This window comes from Rasamsonia byssochlamydoides (genome assembly GCF_041956645.1).
Source record: "Rasamsonia byssochlamydoides strain NRRL 3658 unplaced genomic scaffold VTN77scaffold_6, whole genome shotgun sequence".
Taxonomy (NCBI): domain Eukaryota; kingdom Fungi; phylum Ascomycota; class Eurotiomycetes; order Eurotiales; family Trichocomaceae; genus Rasamsonia; species Rasamsonia byssochlamydoides.
Genome location: NW_027192389.1, coordinates 334,776 through 358,377, shown reverse-complemented (window position 1 = coordinate 358,377; position 23,602 = coordinate 334,776). Strand labels below are relative to the sequence as shown.

Below are 23,602 nucleotides of genomic sequence, written 5' to 3'. Positions count from 1 at the left end.
TTCGAGGAACGATTCTAGAAAAGCAATTGAACGATCTCTCTTTTCGGCAACCTTCCATGTCGCGCTTGCGGCGGGCACGGAGGACTAATCGGTGGGCGCCCGAATGGAAAGGTGTTCGATCGGCCTGTCCGGAGTTATGTCTAGGTTAAACTGTCCGACAAGAGGAAACGTGGGCCCCAGAGGACCGGTAGGAGTCTGTGACCTAGATCCACAGAGCGGATGCAGGTTTGCAGCAGTGACACTAGGATGCGTTGGTTGTCATAGGCGAGGAGGGCATCGTGTGACTGCGATTCGCCCTTGCAGATTGGCTGGCCTAGCCTGTCTCGAAGATCAAAATATATGCCAGCCCTCCGGCACAGTGTCCAACATGGTAGTAAATAGTAGCCCTTCCAGCGTAAGCGGCAGCCCCTCCTTTTGCAGTGCCGTAGTAAAAAGGTCGTCATGAATGGACAGGAAGTCTATTCCCCAAGACTATTTGGATGGTCGATAGCGAGGATGGCCAGAAATGCCTATTATTATGAAGATGACAGGCGAGAAACTGTATAATAAGCCCCAGCAAAGAATGCCGAGCTGTGTTTTGTCGCCAGGCTAGGTCCGCATCATCGTTCTCACTGGTTCGGATCTTGAAGACACAACGAGCATTTCGCCGTTGGTGGCACCAGAGCCAACTGGAAATTTTCCCCTCCCATCTAATGTATGTTCGTGTGCCGTAGAAGCCGTACTGGTGCCTTATTCCAGATTGGCAGCGACCATGCTGAGATGTTCAGGTTCTCTTTCCCTGCCTGATGGATCCTGTTCCGTGCCAACAAAGTCATGCGTGCACAGGCTTTCTGCGACACAGACCAAGCAAATATACTTGATTCATACAACCCCTGATCCATGAATCTTTTTTTCCTTTTTTTTATAACCAAAAACAAACCACCATACTATTATTCTACTGAATAACAGCATAATCAAATACAAGGCCTGACAATCGAGGGGGCAAGCAAAAATGGCGTACGTACCTTATGATCTTCCAAGTTCATCCTATGCTGTTTTCCTTGATAAGTAATGCTGACATCGTTCTTAGGAACCCGGAGTCAGGGACCGTCGAACTCGACAGGGCTCTTTTAGAGATCGTAACGGTTCTGGGACGCGATTTCCAGAAATATTCAATCAACAATCGCATATATTTCAGCCCTGTTGATGATGTATGTAGGTCAACTGTGTTGAGTCTGATCCGCGTTAGGGCTGACTTGTCCAGGATGAGGTAGATCGTCTTGAACTTCAACATCGCGTCTTCAACATGTTGTTCGACGATCGCCTTATATTTCCACCTATTCCTCATCCCCAAAGAGTACTGGATTGCGGATATGGAGCGGGTACCTGGGCCCTCGAAGTCGCCGAGCAGTATCCAAGTTGCGAGGTGAGGGCACCCGCTGGCAATCCGAAGACGATGGATCACTAAATGCTCTCATGAGAAAGGTGATTGGAGTAGACATATCTCCACATATGCAACCAGATGATATGCCTGACAACTTGTGGTTACAGGTAAGCCTCTTCCTTGTGAAAAGCACACAGGGTCGGCTTCCTCGCAATGTGACTCTCTATATCGGAAACTTTCTGACAGAGAGGCGAGGATGGTGGCTCATCTTCTTGCCACTGGGGAGAAACAGTCCAAAAGACAGGAAACTGACATAGAGATCCGAATCAGGCGGATGACCTGAATCGCTCCTTCACATTTCCTTCTCGACACTTCGACCTTGTCCACTCGAGACTCGTCGCCTCCGGCATCAACAGGGCCCGGTGGCCGTCATATATCAGAGACCTTGTACGGTAAGGCTTCCACATCTTCTAGCACGGCCCAGATTCTTCATGGGGAGTGTTAGAATGGCTAATTCTGTGAAAATGAACCAGAGTCACGAAACGGGGTGGCTGGGTTCAGATGGTTGAGATATACTTCAACGTCCAATCGGATAACGGTTCGATAACTGATCAGCACGCATTGAGGCAATGGAGTAGCAAATACACGAGAGCCCTGGACGATTTGAAGGATTTACGCGTGGGCCCGAGACTTGGAAGTCTGCTAACAGAAGCTGGTCTGGTGGAAGTTGATACTAGAATGATACAGCTGCCGCTGTCTGCCTGGCACAGTGGTAAGTTTCCTGTGGCTCAAGGGAGTTGCTTGCACCATATACTTACCGGAATTAGATCCGAAAATGCGTCAAATCGGTCAATTCAATCGCGAGAATGTCCATAGATTGCTATCATCGATGGCCCTGTATCCGTTGACACAGCGGCTGCACATGTCGGAGCAGGAGTTTGAGGATTTGATCACCAGAGCTCGACAAGAGGCAGATGATCACTCTTTGAAAGCATACTTTCCACTGTGAGTATTCAGTTTTCTGAAGTCCCTGTCACTGAAGCTGACAAGTCAGGTATGTTGCCATCGGTCGAAAACCCTGAGATGCATCCTCTGCGACCGCAATTTGCATATTCCCGCCAGCCATTTCCGTCCGTCAAGCAGTCCTTGATGTTCGACGTGATATTTGTCTCGGTAAGCGGGGTATCACATATAGAGCTTTGTAAGGGTTGGCATCCAAAGCGAGGAATAGATTAAGACTTGTTAAATGGTCAATAGACGATCGTTTCATACACACATATTCTGTCATATTCAAGAAACTTCAGAACATTTGTCGACTCAATCGTGATAAACTTTGGTTGGCGTTGCGGCTTCATCGCAAGCTGGCCCACGATCTGGACTCTCACATGCCCTGGGAGAAGAATAAAAGAGCTGCTGTGCTTGACAAGTATGACAAGGAGACAAGATTGCCAGATAGCAACAAGCCATGTGACGAGAGCGGATGCCCCAGAGTCAGTGTAGTTGCCTAAAAAATGCTACTGACGGTTGGGCAAGCATTCTGTAGCTGAAGACGAGAGATCCCCAGGTAAGACTGTGCCCAATCGATTATCTGGAGGCTGCTCGCTGATGGAATGCTTGAAGCTAGAATAAATACTGTTAGCGGTCTGAAAACCGAAAACGTTTGATGCCAGAGTGTTGATTCCTGTCGACGAGTTGAGACGAATCGACCCGGAACTTGCCTTGTTCTTCGTCGCAGAAAACCAGACACCAGCTCATCCGTCATCTGACTTTACTCTCGCGTCAAAGAATGGGGACTGTCTTGAGGTGCTTAACACTCGTTCTATCACTTGAATTAGATGTATTCAATGTGGTGGGCAAATTTGTCGACGAGGGAGCAAATGTGACGGTCTGGACGGCAGATGCTCTGCGAGGAGAAGGAAGATGACATGGCATTAATTAATTAATACTAAAGGGGCAGAACAGAAGCGACCGGTCTGTGTCGTTCGCCACCAGGCACAAGAAGGGGCATAGTTTCAGCGGCATCGACGCTTTGAAAGTTAGATTCGAGTCAGGCTGCCGTGGCTTGTCGGATGGAATTCCCTTTCGAAACTAAAACGTAATACTCTCGGGTAACCTACAATAATATACCTAACAAGAATGGGAAAAATGCAGCAGCGGCAGAGATCATGATCATGCGCGAGTGGAGTCCCGCGCTCTTATTCTTTCAGGCTACGAACACCGGTATGACCGGTCGGTGCAGGACAGGCCGAAAGAACAGCGGTACTGAGGCCCAACTGGACGCTGCTCTCCATCCTCCGGAGCTGGATCTAAGGGATCATTGGTTGATCACGTTGATGCTGAGGGCTGGACAAGTGGACGTCCAATAAGAAAGGGTGACTCTCTATGGGATCCTGATGGTGAGGTGACTGCAGACTGGCCTCGTGATCCGTTGAAATTTCAAGGGAAAAGGGGACATCATCACAGTGGATTGTCGACGCTCTCCGAGTATTTATTCTTCTCGACTTTCCATGATTTTCAGGCATGTTACTAACTACAACATGGTCCAGTCAATTTTATCGCAATGTTCCTCGTCTTGCTAGATCCCGTCGATTCGATGCCCAAAGCCCCAGCGATGTGCAGTCAGCTAACTAACAGGTGCCACCAAAGAGAGACGCTCGCGGAAGCGGAAATCCTCAGACCGTCCCATCACTAGCCCATTGACGTTGACTGATAGAGTGCCGCCGTCAGGCCCCAGGCTCTGGTCCTCGGGTCCAATTACAACCCTGCAACCGAAGATAGGGTGGAATGCTATTCGTGGATCATGCGAGATGCCATTGACATCGTGGACATAGTCGGTAGAGAGTGATGGTCTGTTATTCAAACTGTCTGTGATCTTGAGACGCTGCAGTAGTTAGATCGCCCAATTTCAGGATCTGACGGAGCTCCATAACGTGACATGCCACGAACAAAGCGACTGAGGAACAGCTTAGATCAGAATCGCGAAAATAATCCAAGAGACGGTTGCTGATCATGACGTCTAGCTAAGTAGGCTTGTGATTCTGCACAACCGGCGCTTGGGGGCTTACGGAGAACTGAGCAACAAAAGAATTGATGCCTTAGGCATTCAAGCGGCACGTGGAACCGGGTAAGCTTACCGCTTTGGGCGGGGAAAAAAGTTGGATGTCTCCGCCTACGGAGTAAATTAATTTCTTATCTCCTCACCCGTTGTACATACGTCCAGCTCTGGAGCAGATTCAAGATGCCGTCAACACATAAGAAAGACAAGCCGTGGGATACGGACGATATCGACAAGTGGAAAGTGAGTATAACGCGCAATTGTCCAGGCTGCAAGGGCTTGTTACTGACGAAACAAACGTACGCTGCCAGATCGAGGAGTTCAAGCCCGAAGACAATCGCGGAGGCACGTTCGCAGAAGAGTCGTCCTTTGCCACGCTTTTCCCGAAGTATCGGGAAGTGTACTTGAAGGAGGCATGGCCGGTGGTCACCAAAGCGCTGGAAAAGCATGGCATTGCCTGTGTACTAGACCTGGTCGAAGGTAGCATGACTGTGAAGACAACTCGGAAGACGTTCGACCCTGCGGCCATTCTCAAAGCGCGCGATCTCATCAAGCTCCTTGCCAGAAGCGTTCCTGTACAACAGGTTTGTCTCACAAGGTTTTGGAGGGTTGCTTTGCAGGAGTTCTAACACGGCTATCTGGCTGGTGCAGGCACTCAAAATTCTAGAAGATGGAGTCGCGTGCGACATCATCAAGATTCGGAACCTCGTCAGAAATAAAGAACGATTCGTCAAGCGACGACAGCGGATTCTGGGCCCATCGGGGTCGACCCTCAAGGCCCTCGAGCTTTTGACGAGCACGTATATCCTGGTTCAGGGCAACACCGTCTCCGTCATGGGGCCCTACAAGGGTCTCAAGGAGGTTCGCCGCGTCGTGGAGGACTGCATGGCCAACATTCACCCGATCTACCATATCAAGGAATTAATGATTAAACGGGAACTTGCCAAGGACCCGAAGCTGGCCCATGAGTCCTGGGACCGGTTCCTGCCTAACTTCAAGAAGCGAACTCTGTCTAAGCGCCGCAAGCCCTTCAAGGTTACCGACAAATCGCAGAAGGTCTACACGCCGTTCCCGCCGCCCCAGGAGAAGAGCAAGATCGATTTGCAGATCGAGTCGGGCGAATACTTCCTGTCCAAGGAAGCCAAGGAGCGGGCGCGCAAGGAGGAGATTATGGAGAAACAGCGCCAGAAGAGGGAGGAGAAGATGAAGGAGCGTGAGAAAGACTTTATTCCACCGGAGGAGGACACCGCCAAAGACAAGAAAGAGAAGAAGGAGAAGAAAGAAAAGAAAAAGGAGAAGGAGAAGGAGAAGAAAGAGAAGAAGCACAAGCGGAAGCGCGACGAGGACGATGTCGATGGCGACGATGCAGCCGACCACGACGAAAAGAAGAAGAAAAAGAGCAAGAAGAGCAAGACGAAATCGGATTCTTCAGAGGCAGAAGCGTCTTCCTAGGCGTTCTCCCATTGCACACAGGGTCTTATGTCCACGTTCATCATTTTTGTCTGGCGCAATTAGCATCATCGCATGGGGTTGGAGTTTTGTTCTGTTTCCAAAAAGTAAGATGGCTCTTTGTATTGATTGCACAGATACCATTCATGGATCTTGTCACTGGTGGTTGTCTTTTTCTCTTTTGTCCTATGTCTGAGTGTTGGATTCAGCCGGCACAATCTACAGGATGTAACAATACCATCTATGCAGTGTTTTAAAAAGACTGTTATTCCTTATGTTATAGAATCTATATTGTTATACTGAACTTATAGGCGCGACGAAGCCTCCCACTATCGAATGAGCCACCTTGCGACTGCAACCGGACGACTAGCTGTTCACACAGATCCAAGGTCCCGACCAAGTCACTCATTCCATCGTGGCCAGTTTCGCCTCCAACCGCCGCTTCTCCTCTTCCAAGAACCGCTTCTGCTCTTGACGGCTCTTGTCCAGATCCACAAACAGCACCAACATCGCAAAACTGACGACGCTCAGCGCGAACAGAAAATAGAACGGGGTGGACGCGTTGTTGGTCGGCGAGGCGTCGATAATGGCGCTGGACACGATGGGGCCGATGAACGAGGAAGTCTTGCCGATGATGCTGAATAGGCTGAAGAACAGAAACTCCTTGCCGCGAGGTGTCACTTCCGAGATCATGATCTGCGAGTAGCTGTACCAGGGGCAGACGAAGAGGCCATAGAAGGCTTGATAGAGCTGTCAATAGTCACGTCAGGTCAGAAGGGGCAAGAAAGGGAGGGAGAAAAATGGAACAGACGAACCCAAACTTCCCACACATTGTGGAAGCCAAACCGCTGTGTCCAAATGCCAATCATCCCCCAGCCATCCAGAAGGATGATCCCTACGGCGACGGCATTGAACATGGTCTTGGTCCCAAGATGGTACCGGCGTTGGATGAACCAGAAGCCGTAGATGCCGGCGCCCTGGTCGAATTGTTAGTCACCGGCCAATAAATCTATCAGGATAGTATATTGCATCTTTGAATTTTATTCTTTCTTTTGGGCATTTATATCACTCACCTGCGCTGCAATCCCGACAATCAAGAGATAGGCCAATTGGAGAGTGTTATACTCGACGATACTGTTCTGCAAGGTGGCAATGACGGTGACGGTGGTGTTGAGCGAATCCCCGAGGAGGAAATATCCTGCTGCAATTAGAAAGCTGAAATATTTCTTTTGTTTTATTCTCTCTCAGACGACACTCACCAATCAAATAGATCAGACTCTGCTTCAACTTCCACACTTGGGTCATTGCGTGATACAGCTGCCACAACCCCGCCATGATGATATTGCGCCGGCCAGGATCCTGACCAGGCCGTCTCTTCTCGAGGACAAACCAGGGCAGCGACAGCAGCAACCAAACGGCAGTGGCGAACGCAATGAGGACGCTGAGCCCCCAGTTATTGTTGGCCTGGCTGGCATTGACGTCGACTGCGAACATGATCCCGATGATAACGGCCAGGATGACGATCTCGCCGACGGACTGGATATAGAAGGCCATGTTGGACAGCTGGCTCCGCGTCATCGTATCGGCGAAGTCGTACTCTTCCCGCGAGATCGTCCCTGCGATGTATCGCTCCGCCTGCGCCTTCATCTGAGCCGTGTTGCGCGCCAGCCCAGGGAACGCCGCCGTCCAGAAGGTCAGCGTCGTCTGGTAGGCGATCAGGCCGACTATATACAACCCCACGGCGACGGGCCACTTGTCAGCCGTATGGACCCCCAGCCAGGCGAAGCCAATGGCGTACGCGACGACAGACAGCACAATCAGAATATTCGGTCGCCAGTGGCCGAAATCAGCGAAGCTGCCAATGGCGAGAAACACGACGATCTGGATGGCGAAGGAGATGCCATTGCCGAGGAGGACGATGCTGTTGATGGAGCGCGCCCGACCGGCAAAGACGAGCGTGCTGGCATCGCCGGCGGCTTCATAGAGGAGATTCTGGAATGCTGTGGGAGCGAAGTCTGCGAATCATCATCAATCACCCATCGTTCTCGATCCCATTCCCGGTTGCGTATGTCTTGTACTGGGTGCTGTGCTATGCTGCCACTCACTGAAAAGACTCAATCCATTATTACCAATGTAGTAACTGCCAGAGAAAAGAAAAAAAAATCATTCAGCTAAATCGACCCTGCGCAGTACACATGAAAACGCACGCATAATAAGCCCAGATCTCCCATTTGGAGGTTTGGTATCTCTCGTCGAATTGATCGGGTGCGACGGCAGTAGCAGCCGGGGTGGACGGTTCTTCGATGTCCTGGAGGTCCTTCTCGAGGACAGCATGAGGGTCTTTGACCATCGCGTCAGAGGCAGTGGAGGTGTGCAGCAGGCTAGGAATAGGATTGTTATTGCTGGGTGACATGATGGTGGATCGATCGATCGATCGTTGGTTAGGGAGATGGATTGTTGTTTCTTAAGGCTTCATCCACATTGACCGGTTAGACCAGAGAGAGTACTTATATGTAGATACGTATGTATCTCCAAGAGATAATGATACAAGAGAGGTATTTATCTGCAAGGCTTATCTTTCAATCAATCGACTCGCTATGATTACTTTATTTACCCCGCCAGCCAGCGGAGGGACACAAAGTCTATTGAATAAATAATAAATAGTAAACAATTCAATTGCCGATAGCAGGCACACTGCCCGTGCCAGCCATTTTATTTGTAATTGTCCGTCCGGCATTTGCACTCGTCGATGCTTATCTATCGATCTGGCCCGCCTCTTCACTCCACTTGTCCGGAGTACTCTGCACGTAATTCGTGCAGACTCCACGCCAGGCGGAGAGATAAGCCTCGCTCGTGGCAAAGATCCGCGTCTGCAGACTGCTGCGTGCTTAGCGTCGAGGCCGGCGTCGAATGGAGGAACCTTTAACTTACCTAGCGTAGGGGTCTGACCGCTATATCCCGTCTCTGGACTGATCGGAGGACAGGGACTCGGAGGCTGGATCTTGTCTTGCATTGATTCATCGATAAAACAAACAAAATGGTGGGAAGTACCGAGCTGGAGGGGTATTATTAGTGTTGATACTGACAGATCTTATTATTGTCGTCAGCAACGATGCCAGTATAGTAGAGCCTGATGAAGAAAACTGGAGGATGGCATCTTCTTCTTCAGTCAGTCCTCAGGGGCCGGTCACTGTGCTTAGGGCACAATTGAACTTGGCGCAATGCGATTTCTCCTTCAGCTCAAGCGTGTAATTAATAAATAATTCGCATCCATGGATGGATGGTTATAAGTATCGGAACTGTTACAAGCGGATCAGGGTTGCAATGACAGCAGGATTAGTCAGCCTGTCAATTTCGTAGTTAGGTAGAATTCTGGCTTCCTCATCCATACAACCAACCTTGAACAACAAAGATCGATACAGAACAAACGGAAAAGACTGCCCTCTGCAGGAGCCGTAACAAGAACACCGTTTGTCTCGATTGCATGTACTGTACATACGTTACATACTGTACCATTACAACAACACATGGATGTCCAGCCAGATTCAAGACCAGCTCCAACTCTTCACCATCTGAGCTCGTCCCAATCTTTCCGCATCCTGTGGGCCCTCGAGGAGCTGTCCATCGCCCATGGCCAGCCATACGCTCTCAAGACCTACAAGCGAGAGAAAGGCCGGGCCCCCGCGGCGCTGCAGAAGATCTTCCCCCTGGGCAAATCGCCCATCTTGGAGATCAAGGGCATAGACGATTTCCGTCCACAGAATATGCCAGTCCCCAATGGAAAGAAGCGGACGATCGTCACAGAAAGCAGGCTGATCCTGCAGTATCTTGCGGACCACTACTCGCACGGCATCTGGCGCCCATCCTCCGACGATCGGGACCGCGACCTGTACTGGCAGGAATTCGCCAACTGCACGCTGGCCCCGATCGTCGACCGGATCCTCTGCTTCGACCTCGTCCCGCCGCATACGTCGTGGCTGATCCGGCCGCTGATGTGGGCGATCTTTGGGCCGATCGCGCGGTTGTTCGAGAAGGATCTCGCTGCGCCGTTTGCGCTCATGGAGACGGCGCTCTCGACGGAGAAGCCGTGGTTTGCAGGTTCAAAGCTGGGTCTTGCGGATTTCTGTCTCAGCTGGCCGATAGATGTAGCCTCGCAGAGGGGATACTTTCGTCCGGAACGGTATCCCAAGGTGGCGGAGTGGTTGGAGAGAGTTCATGGCAGAGAGGCGTATCGACGGGCGATTGCGAAGGGGGGGTCGTATGATTTAGTGACGTTTGACTTTTAGTCAGTCGTTCTTCTACTGTCTTGTTTATGTAACTATAGCAGGGAGTGTAGTATAGGGTTTATTTCTCTTTCCAGTTCCCTGCATGTCTGAAATAAAGGCCTCAAGAACACAACGACAGGGTAAACGAAACAGAAAGTAAAGGTAAAGGTACCATGCTACCCATAACAGAATAGATCATACATATCTCGATATGACCTGATCAGATCAGATCAGATCAGTATCTAGATCCTACAAGGGTTCCTATAAGCTTTAGAACCCTTTATGCCTCTCTAACTACATGCATAACCACTATTACTACTTCAGCTAATACTAAGGCCCTTATGTTGCTCATTAATATTATATTTGAACTCTTTAGCTCAAAAAAAGAGCAGTGGGAGAGGACTGAAGACGTGAGCAACCGACAGTTCAACAGAACCTCAGTGGAGGAAGGAGAAATGAGGAGCCAACCATACTACCCATTAAACAGTTGATCTGACCTGTTCTGATCTGATCAGTATTAACTACTGGTTAGATTAATCATATTGTCTACATATGTAAAAACAAAAAAGACAAAAGACAAAAGAAAAAAGAAAAAAAAAAGAAAACTCCAGTGACTCGATCTCAACCAGTATAAAGTCTCAGTCAATCCGAATATCCGAGAACGACGACATTTTTATATTCTTATTTCTATATGTGTGCACGCTTGATCCCAACTCCGGTGGAGTTCCATCTAGCCTGTGAGGAATACTCCGGAGTATATGATTTGTAAGGACATTGCATGCTCAGTCTGAATAAAAATAATGGCAGTGTAGACGTCCGTCCTGGCATTGGTCAGATTCTTACCTAGTTCCTTACCGAAAAAGGCAAGTTCTCGGGAAATTGACCGACTCTGGACAAAATTCAACTTGGGGGATCGACAACATCTCCACCGGAGAATCTTGTTCCTGCTTACTTCCCCGCACAGAGATCGCTGGTTAATTAGACGTCTATTTAGCCGGTGCAGTGGTCGATTATTTCAATGCAACGGCGTCACCGTATACAGATGTATGCACTTGCATGTACCCCGCATTTTTGCGATGACCAGGTACGGCACAGCCAGCATAGCAAGGCTTCTCAGAAGTTTTAGACTTCTTGCTTTTTCCTTCGAGGGGATGTTCTCGATTCCGAGGTAGGATTCATTTTGTTACCTTGGTGAGGGGACGACTATGCTACTCCAGGATCTGTTGTGCAGGATGGAGTCAATATTTAAGGCTGGGGATGCCTACAGTACAGCACTTACAGGTGAGCTGTCAGACAGTCAATTGAAAGCCTCCTTCCAACATGGCTATCCATGTCAGTGTCATCGCCTTCTTGGCGAGCGTTGTTTCCGCCACTTTCCCCGACTGTACACAACCTCCCTTGAAGGACAACGCTGTATGCAACACCTCTCTCGACCCCATCTCACGCGCCACGGCCCTCGTGGCTGCCTTCACCTTCGAGGAGAAGATCAACAACACCCAGAACGGATCCCCTGGCGTGCCCCGGCTGGGTCTGCCTCCCTATCAATGGTGGAGCGAAGGCCTGCACGGCGTGGCATCCTCGCCGGGGGTGCACTTCGCTTCCAGCGGCGAATTCAGCTACGCAACCTCCTTCCCCCAGCCCATCCTCATGAGTGCCGCCTTCGACGACGACCTCATCAAACAGGTTGGCAGCGTGGTCAGCACCGAAGCGCGCGCCTTCAGCAACGCCAACCGCGCCGGCCTCGATTACTGGACGCCCAATATCAACCCCTTCAAGGACCCGCGCTGGGGACGGGGGCAGGAAACCCCCGGAGAAGACGCATTCCACATCCAGCGCTATGTCTACAACCTCATTGACGGCCTGCAGAACGGCATCGGACCGGCCAACCCGAAGATTGTGGCCACCTGCAAGCACTTTGCAGCCTACGATCTCGAGGACTGGGACGGCAACGAACGGTATGGATTCAACGCCGTCGTGTCCACCCAGGATCTGTCGGAGTACTACCTGCCTCCCTTCAAGAGCTGTGCTCGCGACGCCAAAGTTGACGCGCTCATGTGCAGCTACAACGCCGTCAACGGCGTGCCCTCGTGTGCGGACTCGTATCTACTGGAGGCCATCCTGCGCGACCACTGGAACTGGAACGCGACGGGCCACTGGGTGACGTCGGACTGCGACGCCATCCAGAACATCTACGCCAACCATCACTATACGTCGACGGCTCCCCAGGCGGCCGCCGATGCCCTCGAGGCCGGCACCGATCTCGACTGCGGCACCACGTATCCGGACAACCTGGGCGCTGCCGCCGCTCAGGGGCTCTTCCAGAACCAGACCCTCGACACGGTGCTCATCCGCCTGTACTCGTCTCTCGTCAAGCTGGGCTACTTTGACCCGCCGGAGAACCAGCCATACCGGTCGATCGGCTGGAGTGATGTGTCCACGCCGGCGGCGCAGCAGCTGGCCCGGACTGCGGCCGCGGAGGGGATCGTGCTTCTCAAAAACGACGAGAAAAAAGTCCTGCCGCTTCCGCGCAAGGGACAGACGCTCGCCGTGATCGGGCCATATGCCAACGCGACGACCCAGCTTCAAGGAAACTACGAAGGCGTGGCGCCGTACATCTGGACTGTCGTTGCAGCCGCCGAGCAGCTCGGATACAAGGTCAACTGTGCTGAGGGCACGGCCATCAACACGACCAACACGACAGGCTTTGCAGAGGCAGTATCCGCCGCCAAATCGTCAGATGTCATCATCTACGCCGGAGGCATCGACAACTCCATCGAAGCGGAAGGCCACGATCGCAACACGATCGTCTGGCCGGGCAACCAGCTGCAGCTGATCGGGGAGCTGGTACAGACAGGCAAACCGCTGATCGTGATTCAATTCGGCGGCGGCCAAGTAGACGACTCGTCCTTGCTCGCCGACGGCAGCGGCGTCAACGCACTGCTGTGGGCCGGCTATCCCAGCCAGGCCGGCGGTGCAGCCATCTTCGACATCCTGACAGGGGCGACTGCGCCGGCGGGACGTCTCCCTACGACGCAGTATCCAGCAGAATATGTCAACCAGGTGCCGATGACAGACATGAGTCTGCGGCCGAGCGCGACGAACCCAGGGCGGACGTATCGCTGGTACAACAAGGCGGTGCTCCCGTTCGGATTCGGGCTGCACTACACGATGTTCGACGTGACGTGGTCGGAGAAGAAGCTGGGACCGTACAATACCAACTCGCTGGTGAAGAGCTCATCATCATCACCCGCTGACACAGCCCCCTTCGACACCTTCACAATCCAAGTCACGAACACAGGAGAGACAACATCCGACTACGTCGCACTCCTCTTCGTCTCAACCAGCAACGCCGGCCCAGCCCCGTATCCGCTCAAGACGCTGGTAGGCTACACGCGCGCGAAGGCCATCAGACCAGGCGAGACGCGCGCAGTCGACATCGCCGTGACGGTGGGGTCGATTGCGCGGACGGACGAGCGCGGGGATCTGGTGCTGTATCCGGGGTCGTACACGCTGGAGGTCGACGTGCCGGAGAATCAGAAGTATCCCACGGCTAGTTTTGAGGTCAGAGGAGAGGCAACGGTGCTGGATGCGTTTCCGCAGCCGCCAGCAGCAGCAGCATCGTCATGATTATCATGTCATCAGGGTTAATATAGTTATTATAGTCATATAGTCTGTCATCTACCATCTACCTAGGTAGGACAGCGTATACTCGTGACCATAGCCCTAGACTAAGTTATAGCAATAGCTAGAGTCCCTCATATGATGAACAACCGAAACAAGCCTAAACAGATAGATAGACTGTAGACACCTCTACCTAACAACCCGTGTGCCTGAGCCTGAGTATCTGTCTGTCTGTCCGTCTGATTGACCAGGCTGACTAAACTTGTCACAAGTAACTAATGAGTTCTGTTCCCTTTCTCCCTTTCTCCTTTTTCTTGATGAGATAAGATCAAATCAGACCAATATATATTCAAGAAAACACAACGCACATTTTTTTTTTCTTTTTCTACCTAACTCAACTGGTCAGAACCGAACTCCAATCAAAGCCATGCATTACATTCTCTTACTCTCTCTCATTTCTTATTTGGAAGAGGAAAAGAAAAAGAAAACCAACCCTTTTCCTTGAATTTCGGAATTTGGGCTTTATTTCCTTTGTATTATGTATTTATATCTAGCTACCTAGCTAGCTAGCAAGTGGAAGAACCTTGACAGCAGGCGCAAACAGAGAATATGGAGTAAAGAATCAGAACCAGAATCAGCGCCAGCGCAGGAAGACTCTCTCTTTCTGTCTCTCTCAAAATATTGACGAAGCTCATGCTCATAGCTCGTACCTTTCTAGAAGTGCCCACTCTCAGGTATAGCCTTCAACGGACACTGATTGCTGTCGCAGCCCGCGTACGGCACGGTATTCCCCCACCAGTTCAGCGCGACACCATGATACTCGAGCGCAAAGAAGATGACGATGGCGGCGATGGCGATGGCCGCCGAGAACGACGACGTCAGCACATAGGCATATTTCTGCCACCAGCCCGTGTAGCGGCGCTTGATGTAGTAGTTGAACGCGAACCCGACCAGCAGCGACGGCCACACGTACGAGATGTTGTAGGGGCAGTACCACAGTGCGCCGTTCAGCACGAGTGGGATGTGGATGTATCGCACCCAGGAGCGCGGGAACCGCTTCGAGAGGAAGTAGAATGGGATAGGCAGCAGGGCGCCGACCAGGAAGCCCCATTCTAGCGGGTGGTAGATGCCGCCGTCGCCGTAGATGCGCTTCGGCCCGATGGCGCCCCAGATGACCGATGCAGTGAAGAATTGGTGGGTGCCTGATGAATGAGTCATCTGTCTTACAAGAAAAAAGAAAAATCAGACTAGCAAGGTGGCGACTTACCCCAACATGTGAAATTGTCCGCCTGATCTGCCGTGCAGAGACCTTCGATATTCGCCATTTGCCAAGCGTTGACTCCAACCGAGACCAAAGCACCGATGATGGTGGCAATCGTCTGTCCCCAGAACAGGGTCCGCGGCGGAATCTTCATATAGTGACCCAGTTTCAAATCCGCCACGAACTGAATCGACTGCGCACAGGCGATATATCCATACGACTTGAAGATCATGTTGGCCACCGGTTTGTTCGGGATCGCATACCCGCCGATGAACTCGGCGAGCACGTTGTTGGTGACTTCGGTATTCGTGATAGCGAGGATCGTGCCGATGGGGATCTGCAGGACAAGACAGATCACAAGGCCGATGACAATGCCCCAGATGGGCATGCCGGTGTCGTACACACTAACAGCGACACATCCGAGGGCGAAAGAAATCGCCAGGACCGCGAGATACCACCATTCCGGAACCTCCTTGTAGGCTTTCATGAGTCGGTTGTGCACGTCGTTGTATTCATCTCGCCCGCTCCGCCATTTGAATGCCGCCTTGAACCCGCTGAGGATCTCCTTTCGGTTATACAGGACGACATGCACCACCGTTGCTAGGTAGATGGCGAAGAAGGAGGCATAAAGGATGGCATATGCAGACGACAGGTAGGCCGGGCTGTACGCCTCGTACGCCTCGACATTCAAAGAGAAATCGGCGTTGATGATTCGGCTGACATTGTATTGGTTTCCTGTGTTGTCAAACACGTCGTAGCTGTTGATGGGGAAGTACGCCGTGTTCCAGACGTTGGCAAAGTAGACGGGCACAATCACGCAGAAGCCAACGAGGAGCATGCCGAAAAAGCTGTTCACGAGCGAGAAAAACGGGGTGATGATGGGATCGAAACAAAACGACAGCGTGTTCCAGTCAAAGGTGGTCCACGGATTCAGCCCCATGCCCCCGATGCTGCCCGTAATAAGTGCGAGCGTGACATTCGTCGGCGAGATCCAGGTAATCCAGTTGAAGTAGGCCAGTGCCTGGAAGATGTAGCCCGGGAACCAGAAATAGATGAACATGCCGATGAAGCAGTAGAGGAAGAACCGGAAGCGGGAAATGGTCCATCCGTTGACTTTGTCAAAGCGAGTGTCATTGTGAAGAGCCTTGTTGAGAGCAATGGTGGCCAGGTTCTTGGGATATATCATCGCAGGCGGATACACCAAGAATCGGCGGACAATTCCCGCACAGCCATAACCGATGAGTTGAGTGGACAGGGCGAGCAGGATCTGAAACCCGGCGCTGTCGGCCAGCCTCTTAATGCCGTAGAAGATGTCGAGTTTGAGACATAGAAAGATGGTTGTCACATACGCCGTTCCATTGAGGCCCCCGTATGCAACGTTGGACATGATGGTAATGAGCATGTGCTCCTTCTGGTTGAATGGGCCTGGATTCAGGCTGAACCGGTACCCCAGAATGGTCCAGGTCTTTGTCGGCAGCGCCCACGCCAGGAAAGTTCCGCAGGGATAGGAGAGAAGCTGAGCGACCACGGAATAGACCACGATGCCTGGCTGACGAAGGGAAAAGAATTGATCCAAGCCGGTTCCTATGATGACAAACAGGATCCCCAGGGTCCATGCGCGAAACGTGTTCACCGGCGTGTTTGGATCGTCAGTGTTGTCGACCACGGCACGCACTTCAGGATAGGGCGAGTCGTTCAGCAGCAGGTCGCGTTCGGCTTGAATCTCTGCGAGGATCCCTTGAAGCCGTGAAGCGTCGATGCTCGATGCATCTTCTCTCAGGATTGCACGCGCTCGCTCAAGAATGTCGGCCGGAAAGTTGAGGTCAAACTCATGCTCCGCAACCGTCTCTTGTAACGTTGTGAGGAGCCCATCCAGATCCGACTCGGAGATATCAACGTCCTTGCGGCCGTTCTTCTCGAGATCGGATGGCTGCGTATCGATGCTGTCGAAGTACTTCTCCATCGTGAACCTGTTCTCGTTTCTGGCAATTGCTCTCGTGTTTGCCGACTAGGGGATCTCATACTATTCTTATGCGGAGTACAAGGAGGGGACGTTGCATGAGTCTGTGACACCTGATCCCTTCTCGCTATCATCGTGCATGCAGCTAGTTGACATGACAACTGGTCTCGACAGATAAGAGGAATGGCATTATTCCGTCGCCAAATGACGGCAAGAATGGCACCATCCATTCCACTGATTGTGATAGCCTTGAAGTCAACGGATGTAACCCCGCACTTGCTGCCATCCACCTTCAATCGACATCGCTGCTGGTGAGGGCATGAGAAGTGTGGTATTTTGTGTGCCGTAAATTGGAGTATATCCTCCTTCCTATTCCGTACAAGAGCTTTCCCTTGCCATAGATAACGGTGTCATACGAGTCTGGAGAGAACCCTGTTGCTTCAGCAGGAGTCGTGATAAGCTAGTCACTGGCGTTGAGAGAGTGGTGGCATTGCGCTCGCTTTGATTGGCTGAAAATATATTGTCAGACGTGAGCAAATAAGGCGTGATTAGGAGACAATAAGGTAGCAAACCCTTACTATTATTCCCTGTTGCAAGAATGTCCTAGAGGTGGTGTGATGGTGCGGCGTAGTCATCACTGATCACATGCCTAATAAGTGAGAGCAAAAAGTGGTTTTGCATCCTACCTGGTAGTCTTTTGCTGATTAGGGCAGCAGGCTAGCTACCAGATGCTCAGAGTAGTGAGTTCTCTGACAGGTGGAGTTATAAATTACTCCTTGGGTAAAAAGGATTGACCCATTTGTCATGTGGGAGACGTGGCTAGAGCTAGCCGCCGATAGATTAGCCCACATCCCTGCTTTTAGGTCCAGACAAGCTTTGTACTAATTAGATACCTACCTAGGTACTCAGTACATGCAGGATAATATCTTTCCGCCATTTACTGGACCCGGAGGAAAAGACAGATAGCGGACAGTGAAGCTGCTGACCGTGAGTGACCATTGAGCGTCGCTGCGCATAGCCTAAAACGGAAACAGAAATGGCTTCCCATATTATTATCATACCGTACTGGAGGAGGGAGGGGTTTAGTTTAGAAACCGTCAGCTGCAGTTGACACTTTCTGCATGGTTTCTAACGTCATTCTCGAACAAAGTTCTACCTAACTCACCATTTCTAACTATCCTTTAAAGAAGTACCTAATGGTTTCATTTTTTTTACTGATGACTTTCCTTTTTAATCAATGACTCTTTCTTTTTTTTTACACCTATGGCCAGATTTGAACCATGTACATATGTAGGACTTCATCGTGATCTAGCATGCGACCTCCCTACATTGTGGGATTAAATTTTACTTAGAAGAAGGTAAGGTATTGATTTCCATCTCATGCAACCACTAATAGACAAGTATACATATCTAAACTACTTATCCTTAACTTGAGGTTGTAGTTAGTAGTGGAGATAATACTAACTACATATGAGGTCCACACTTTTTAGGAAAACCACTACTAAAAGTTAGTAACATTTCCCCTAAGTTAATGCTTCTTTGAGAGATACAGGAGTTTCATTTCCTACGGACGTAGATTCCTATTATGGAACTATTGCTTTATAATATTTACCACAATAGAAATAGTTGATAAGCCTTTACGAAAAATAAATAAATAACTATTAATTAATCGATAGTTTCTGAACTTTTTTTTCGCGTTTAAAGGGAATAAGATTTAATATTATCTAAAAATCTCATAATAACTGATTGACCATTCCGAAGAAACCAACATTTATTTTTTTATCTTTTTTTTTTAAAAAAAAAACGAAGTTTACTAATGATATTCCCTTTTCTCATACTATCCTTTTCTTAGTACTTTACGTACCGATAATGTCTTTCCTTGTAAAGCTATAAAGCCTCTTTCTCGTTTTATCTTTTTTCCTATCTAGCCCAAGGCTGGAATTGAAATTCAAACAATGACTTCATTTGATCTAGGCAGAGTACCATTCTATGTATGTACTGTATATTATGAGATGAATTACACTTCATTTTAGAAAGAAGGTAACAAGGTGCCTGATTGACTTCTGCTTGATCTCATTCTAACCTCTGGACTAGGGCGGATGATCTATCTACATTCCAAACTAGGTATCTATCTATATTTTTTAGGTCGTAATGGTGTGTGGATATATAACTATAATATAACGTCAATATTTTGAAAAAAAAAAAAAGTGAAATCTGCACGTTTTCTACATAGAATTGATATTCCCCCAAGTAATGTTTTTCACAAAACTAGTAATAAATCACCTCTCATAAACTACACTGTAACTGTGAAGAAAGAAACCATTAGATTGCCATTTGTTTAAGAATCAATAATACTGATCTTTGCCATAAGAATCAAAAGCAAAGGCCCAAAAATCCCACCGGTCTATGTACTTTTCTATTATATGGCTATATGTGCATATCGCCTTGATGTCAAAACCGGTCCCTTACATTACAGTATAAGCTTAGATTAGATCGGATCATATCATATCAGATAAGATCAATCACTTCCGTTTTCAATCCGGGAGTATAACATATAATAAGGAGGTATGCTATAGATGCTATGAGCATGATATCCTACTATAGGTCAAGTACTCAGTCCCATTAGTTCGTTCCCCTCTTCGAAATGTACTGTACAGTAGTATATCAGGGCCTATTCTGCTGGATCTAAGGCTGAACACCCAGTCTACATGTCTACCTACAGCTTGGCCCTGCCACTCTCAATACCCGCCCAACTCTCTGCGTCAAGTTTCTCATATCGCGTCCCATTCAACCAGTACAGCTGGTCACCATCCCAGTCCACAGCTGGATCCCATCCCCTCTTGGCGAGCTCGCCTTTGGCTTGTTTGAAGGTCACGCCGGTTGCGACTCTACAGGACACGATAATAATCGACTTGGTGAGCTTGCTTGCTTTGCGTTTGGTCAGGCTGTGACGAGTTCAGTACTTACCGCTTGGTGATTCGCACCAGGCGAGGAAGTGCGTATGACGGCACGCCCTTCGCTTTCAGCGCTTTGTACAGCTTGTTGATGAATTCTGTCTCTGTTTCGGGGGTCCAGCGCTCGAGCGTGATGCCGGCTGCTCCGGCTTGGCCGTCGTAGCTGAAAGTCTGGTTAGCGTTTCTCGTAATGTACATCTCGATATTTATATAGGGAACCTCTTACCCTGCTAGCTTCACTCCATACACAACCGCATCCTGCACATTCGGAATCCGACAGATATGGTCTCGAATCTCGCCCGCGCTCACGTTCTCCCCTTTCCAGCGAAACGTGTCGCCCACGCGGTCCTGGAAGCGCACCCATCCGTCTGCATCCCGCACCAGCAGGTCGCCCATGCGCTGGAACAGATCCCCTTTCTCAAAAACATCCCGGAGCAGCTTCTTCTCTGTAGCCTCGCTGTTGTTGAGGTACTCTGTCAAGGTCCCCCGATTCCGCACCCGGCCGATCACCTCGCCTTCCTCTCCGGCACGTGCCTTCACGCAGAACCCCGTCTTTGGATCCCGATACGGCATCTCCGTGTCCGGGTCATACTTGACAATGAACGTGTCGTCTTCGACGAATCGTCGCAACGGCCCCACGAACCCGACGCATCCTGTCCCCCAGGCGCCGCCAAAGAAGTTGTCGTACCGCGCCACGCCCTCCGTCGACCGGTAGATCTCGCGCACTTCCGGCACGCCGAAGCGGTCCCGGAACCGGTCCCAGACCTCCCCGCGCAGGCCGTTACCATACGCCACGATGCAGGCGTGGTTGCGGTCGTACGGCGACGGCGGTGTGGCCAGCAGGTAGCGGCACAGCTCGCCGATGTAGAGGACGCGCGTTGCCCGCGAGTCGTGGACGTCCTTCCAGAACTGCGAGGCCGAGAATTTGCGGCGGATACACAGAGTAGCCGCAGTTCCCACAGCATAGCAGAGGCCGCCAAAGAGGCCTGTCCCGTGGAACAGAGGCAAGGCGGAGTAGATGCGCAGGGGGAAATATTTGGACGGGTTCTCAACATCCAGTCTGTGCGGTGTCGATGTGACCACCATCTGCATGTTGCGGATTGCACAGGCTTTCGGGTTTCCCGTGGTTCCCGACGTATAGATCAGCGCGGCCAGGTCTGGCGGGCTTCTCTTGGCTGGGGAGACGGTCGATGGAGAGACTTGTTGCAGGCTCTCTTCGTTGATGTGCTCGATGGAAGATAGCTGCGGGACGTCGTTGAAGGACGACAGGTCGAAGGTCAGATGTGGCAGATCTGAGCAGACGAATTCGGCCAGATCGGGGGTTGAGATGATCAATTTTGCAGTCGACACGGTGAGACAGTGTTTGAAGGTATCATCTGGAGATGTCAGAAGGTTGTCCTACAACTTTGAAGGACGGCCTACCGCGCAGATTGGTGTTAATGAGCGCCGCAATCGCGCCCAGCTTGGCCAGGGCATAGATGCAGACGACCATCTCGGGGGAATTGGTGATGAAGACGGCGACAAAATCGCCAGCTCGGATGTCTCGAGCATGGAGGAGGGCGGCAAGCCGGTCGACCACTGTCGGCAGTAAGTATCCATCTATACTTCTTCCAGGATATTCTACTTACGTTCTTTCAACTGCGTATACGTCCACGTTCTGTTCTCAAACCACAAGGCGTCAGTCGAGCCCTTGCCCTCGACCTCGACCACGCGCTCCAGCATCTTGTACAGGGTGCATGTGTCGCCCAGTTCGGCGAGGCGGCGTTGCAGCAGCTGTCCAAAGACGCGGTCATCTTTCAAAGTTCGCAGGTCGTTGGAGATGCAGAATTTGGCATTCAGATAGGCAGCAGTCGCCAGGGCCAGAGCCGATCCCAGCGCAATTGAGGAGCCTGCACCGGCAGCACTGCTCGCAGCGCGAGAGAGGATGTCCATTTTGTACTCTCAGTGTCGCGAGCCTATCGATTGTCCTAAAGGTCGTCCTCTCTGGTCTCTCCCTCCCTACGGAGTATACTACCATGAGTTCGCTACTTAAGTGATCTGAGAGACGGAGACTAAAAGCAACCGGCAGGCAGATCGGATAGAAGTGATAAGCTTGGAGTGTGGACCTCTATAATGCTATAAAAGACGTTGGAAGTGTTTACGTGAATTCTCCGGTAGCTTATTAGCATCACGTATTCATTACGGTCCACAAGCCCCACAAGGACACAGTGTCAACTATCAATCATCAACAGCATCACTATTGATAACTATCGATGCTGATCCTATCGCTCAAATGAGTTTATCCTCCCTCCCTGCCTGATCTCTTTTCTCTGTCTCTACCTCCATGTATTGTTCTGTTCCTGTTTGCTGCCGTCTTCTCCAGATTCCGCCCCCGCAGATTGACAGCCACCACTAACAGGGTCAAATACGGAGTCAATGGCTGGATAAGCTGTTCTGATCTACTCCCCCCAATCCAGTGTGGGGCTCATCTTTATTGTTAAATCAACCAACCGATCAATTCAATCGATGACAAGAATGGAACTGACTGCATGCCGAGGTCTCCGTTGTGACGGTATCGTACCGCGTCGTGACGGCACTTGGCGTCGGCAGGATAGCTTCGGAGCTACCAACCGGACCATCACAGTACCGATAAACCGAGGCCTAAGACAGCACTAGCTCGGCGAATCGATCACTATTATGGTTGCCAGCTGGAGCTTGATATCTGGATTAGTTATCTATCGATCAACTCTCGTCAGACGTGCGAAGGAACGCCCGCAGGTTCCCGCCACGACTGCAACTCGTCTGATGGTAAGAGTTATTTATTTCATTTTGTTTCTTTTTTGCTAATTTTGATATCCACAGCTCTATTGTGGGGAAACCTACTGACGCAACACTGCATCCAACTCGTACACTCACAAGCAATTCAATTTAAGAACACGAATCAGACAGATTCTGAATTAAAGAGGAGGCTTGACACAATGTCATCGGCCCAGCAGCGCCTCTCATCCATTACAAACCACTTGACGGGCAGCGGGGACTCGCCTGCAAGGAAACGGCTGCTTGAAAAGAACCCCGACGATGTGGTCAGTATCCAGAAGAAAATAGAGAGCTTGCATGAACGTTTACATACTAAGTCCTCTAGGTCATCACGCTGGCCGTGAGAACGCCTCTCACCAAGGCGAAAAAAGGCGGGTTGAAAGATACCCCGCTGGACGATCTCTTGATTTCTCTGCTGACGGTGAGAGCAACCAACAAGACCGATCATACATAGACTGATGGTTGCCAGACCGTCCGCGAAAAGTCGAAGCTCGACCCCAACCTCGTCGAAGACGTCTGTCTCGGCAACGTGCTCCATCCCTCCGCCGCATACGTGGCCCGCTCCGCCGTCCTGGCCGCTGGCTTCCCTGAAACCACCGCCGCCTCCGTCGCCAACCGCTTCTGCTCGTCGGGCCTGCTGGCCATCCAGCACATTGCCAACCAGATCATCGCCGGCTCGATCGAGATCGGCATCGCCGTCGGCGCCGAGAGCATGAGCACCAACGCCGACAACGGCGCGCCCGCCTTGTCGCAGCAGATCCTGTCTCATCCGCTCGCGTCGCAGAACCTGCAGCCCATGGGCCAGACGTCGGAGAACGTGGCGGCGCAGTTCAACATCTCGCGACGCGCCCACGACGAGTTCGCCGCCCGCAGCTTCC

General features: G+C 50.9%; 6 protein-coding genes across 6 annotated transcripts; 3 read left to right on the top strand and 3 right to left on the bottom strand.

The window, feature by feature from the left end:
• Positions 1-4,601: 4,601 nt before the first annotated feature.
• On the top strand, positions 4,602-5,870 carry VTN77DRAFT_7404 (uncharacterized protein; the record flags this gene model as incomplete). Its single annotated transcript, XM_069423790.1, has 3 exons — positions 4,602-4,661; positions 4,730-5,002; positions 5,070-5,870. The coding sequence occupies 3 exons, from the start codon at positions 4,602-4,604 to the stop codon at positions 5,868-5,870; spliced, it is 1,134 nt and encodes a 377-aa protein (XP_069281210.1).
• A 1,116-nt stretch (positions 5,871-6,986) lies between these two features.
• VTN77DRAFT_7403 (uncharacterized protein) lies at positions 6,987-7,514 on the bottom strand (the record flags this gene model as incomplete). Its single annotated transcript, XM_069423789.1, has 1 exon — positions 6,987-7,514. The coding sequence occupies one exon, from the start codon at positions 7,512-7,514 to the stop codon at positions 6,987-6,989; it is 528 nt and encodes a 175-aa protein (XP_069281209.1).
• Positions 7,515-9,394: 1,880 nt separating this feature from the next.
• On the top strand, positions 9,395-10,153 carry VTN77DRAFT_7402 (uncharacterized protein; the record flags this gene model as incomplete). Its single annotated transcript, XM_069423788.1, has 1 exon — positions 9,395-10,153. The coding sequence occupies one exon, from the start codon at positions 9,395-9,397 to the stop codon at positions 10,151-10,153; it is 759 nt and encodes a 252-aa protein (XP_069281208.1).
• A 1,299-nt stretch (positions 10,154-11,452) lies between these two features.
• Positions 11,453-13,759, top strand: VTN77DRAFT_7401 (uncharacterized protein; the record flags this gene model as incomplete). The annotated part of the gene is made up of 1 exon (XM_069423787.1): positions 11,453-13,759. One exon carries the CDS (start codon positions 11,453-11,455, stop codon positions 13,757-13,759), a length of 2,307 nt encoding a protein of 768 aa, XP_069281207.1.
• A 708-nt stretch (positions 13,760-14,467) lies between these two features.
• Positions 14,468-16,977, bottom strand: VTN77DRAFT_7400 (uncharacterized protein; the record flags this gene model as incomplete). Its single annotated transcript, XM_069423786.1, has 2 exons — positions 14,468-14,955; positions 15,021-16,977. The coding sequence occupies 2 exons, from the start codon at positions 16,975-16,977 to the stop codon at positions 14,468-14,470; spliced, it is 2,445 nt and encodes an 814-aa protein (XP_069281206.1).
• A 2,713-nt stretch (positions 16,978-19,690) lies between these two features.
• VTN77DRAFT_7399 (uncharacterized protein) lies at positions 19,691-21,860 on the bottom strand (the record flags this gene model as incomplete). Its single annotated transcript, XM_069423783.1, has 5 exons — positions 19,691-19,862; positions 19,942-20,091; positions 20,155-21,304; positions 21,351-21,506; positions 21,557-21,860. 5 exons carry the CDS (start codon positions 21,858-21,860, stop codon positions 19,691-19,693), a joined length of 1,932 nt encoding a protein of 643 aa, XP_069281205.1.
• Positions 21,861-23,602: the final 1,742 nt, after the last annotated feature.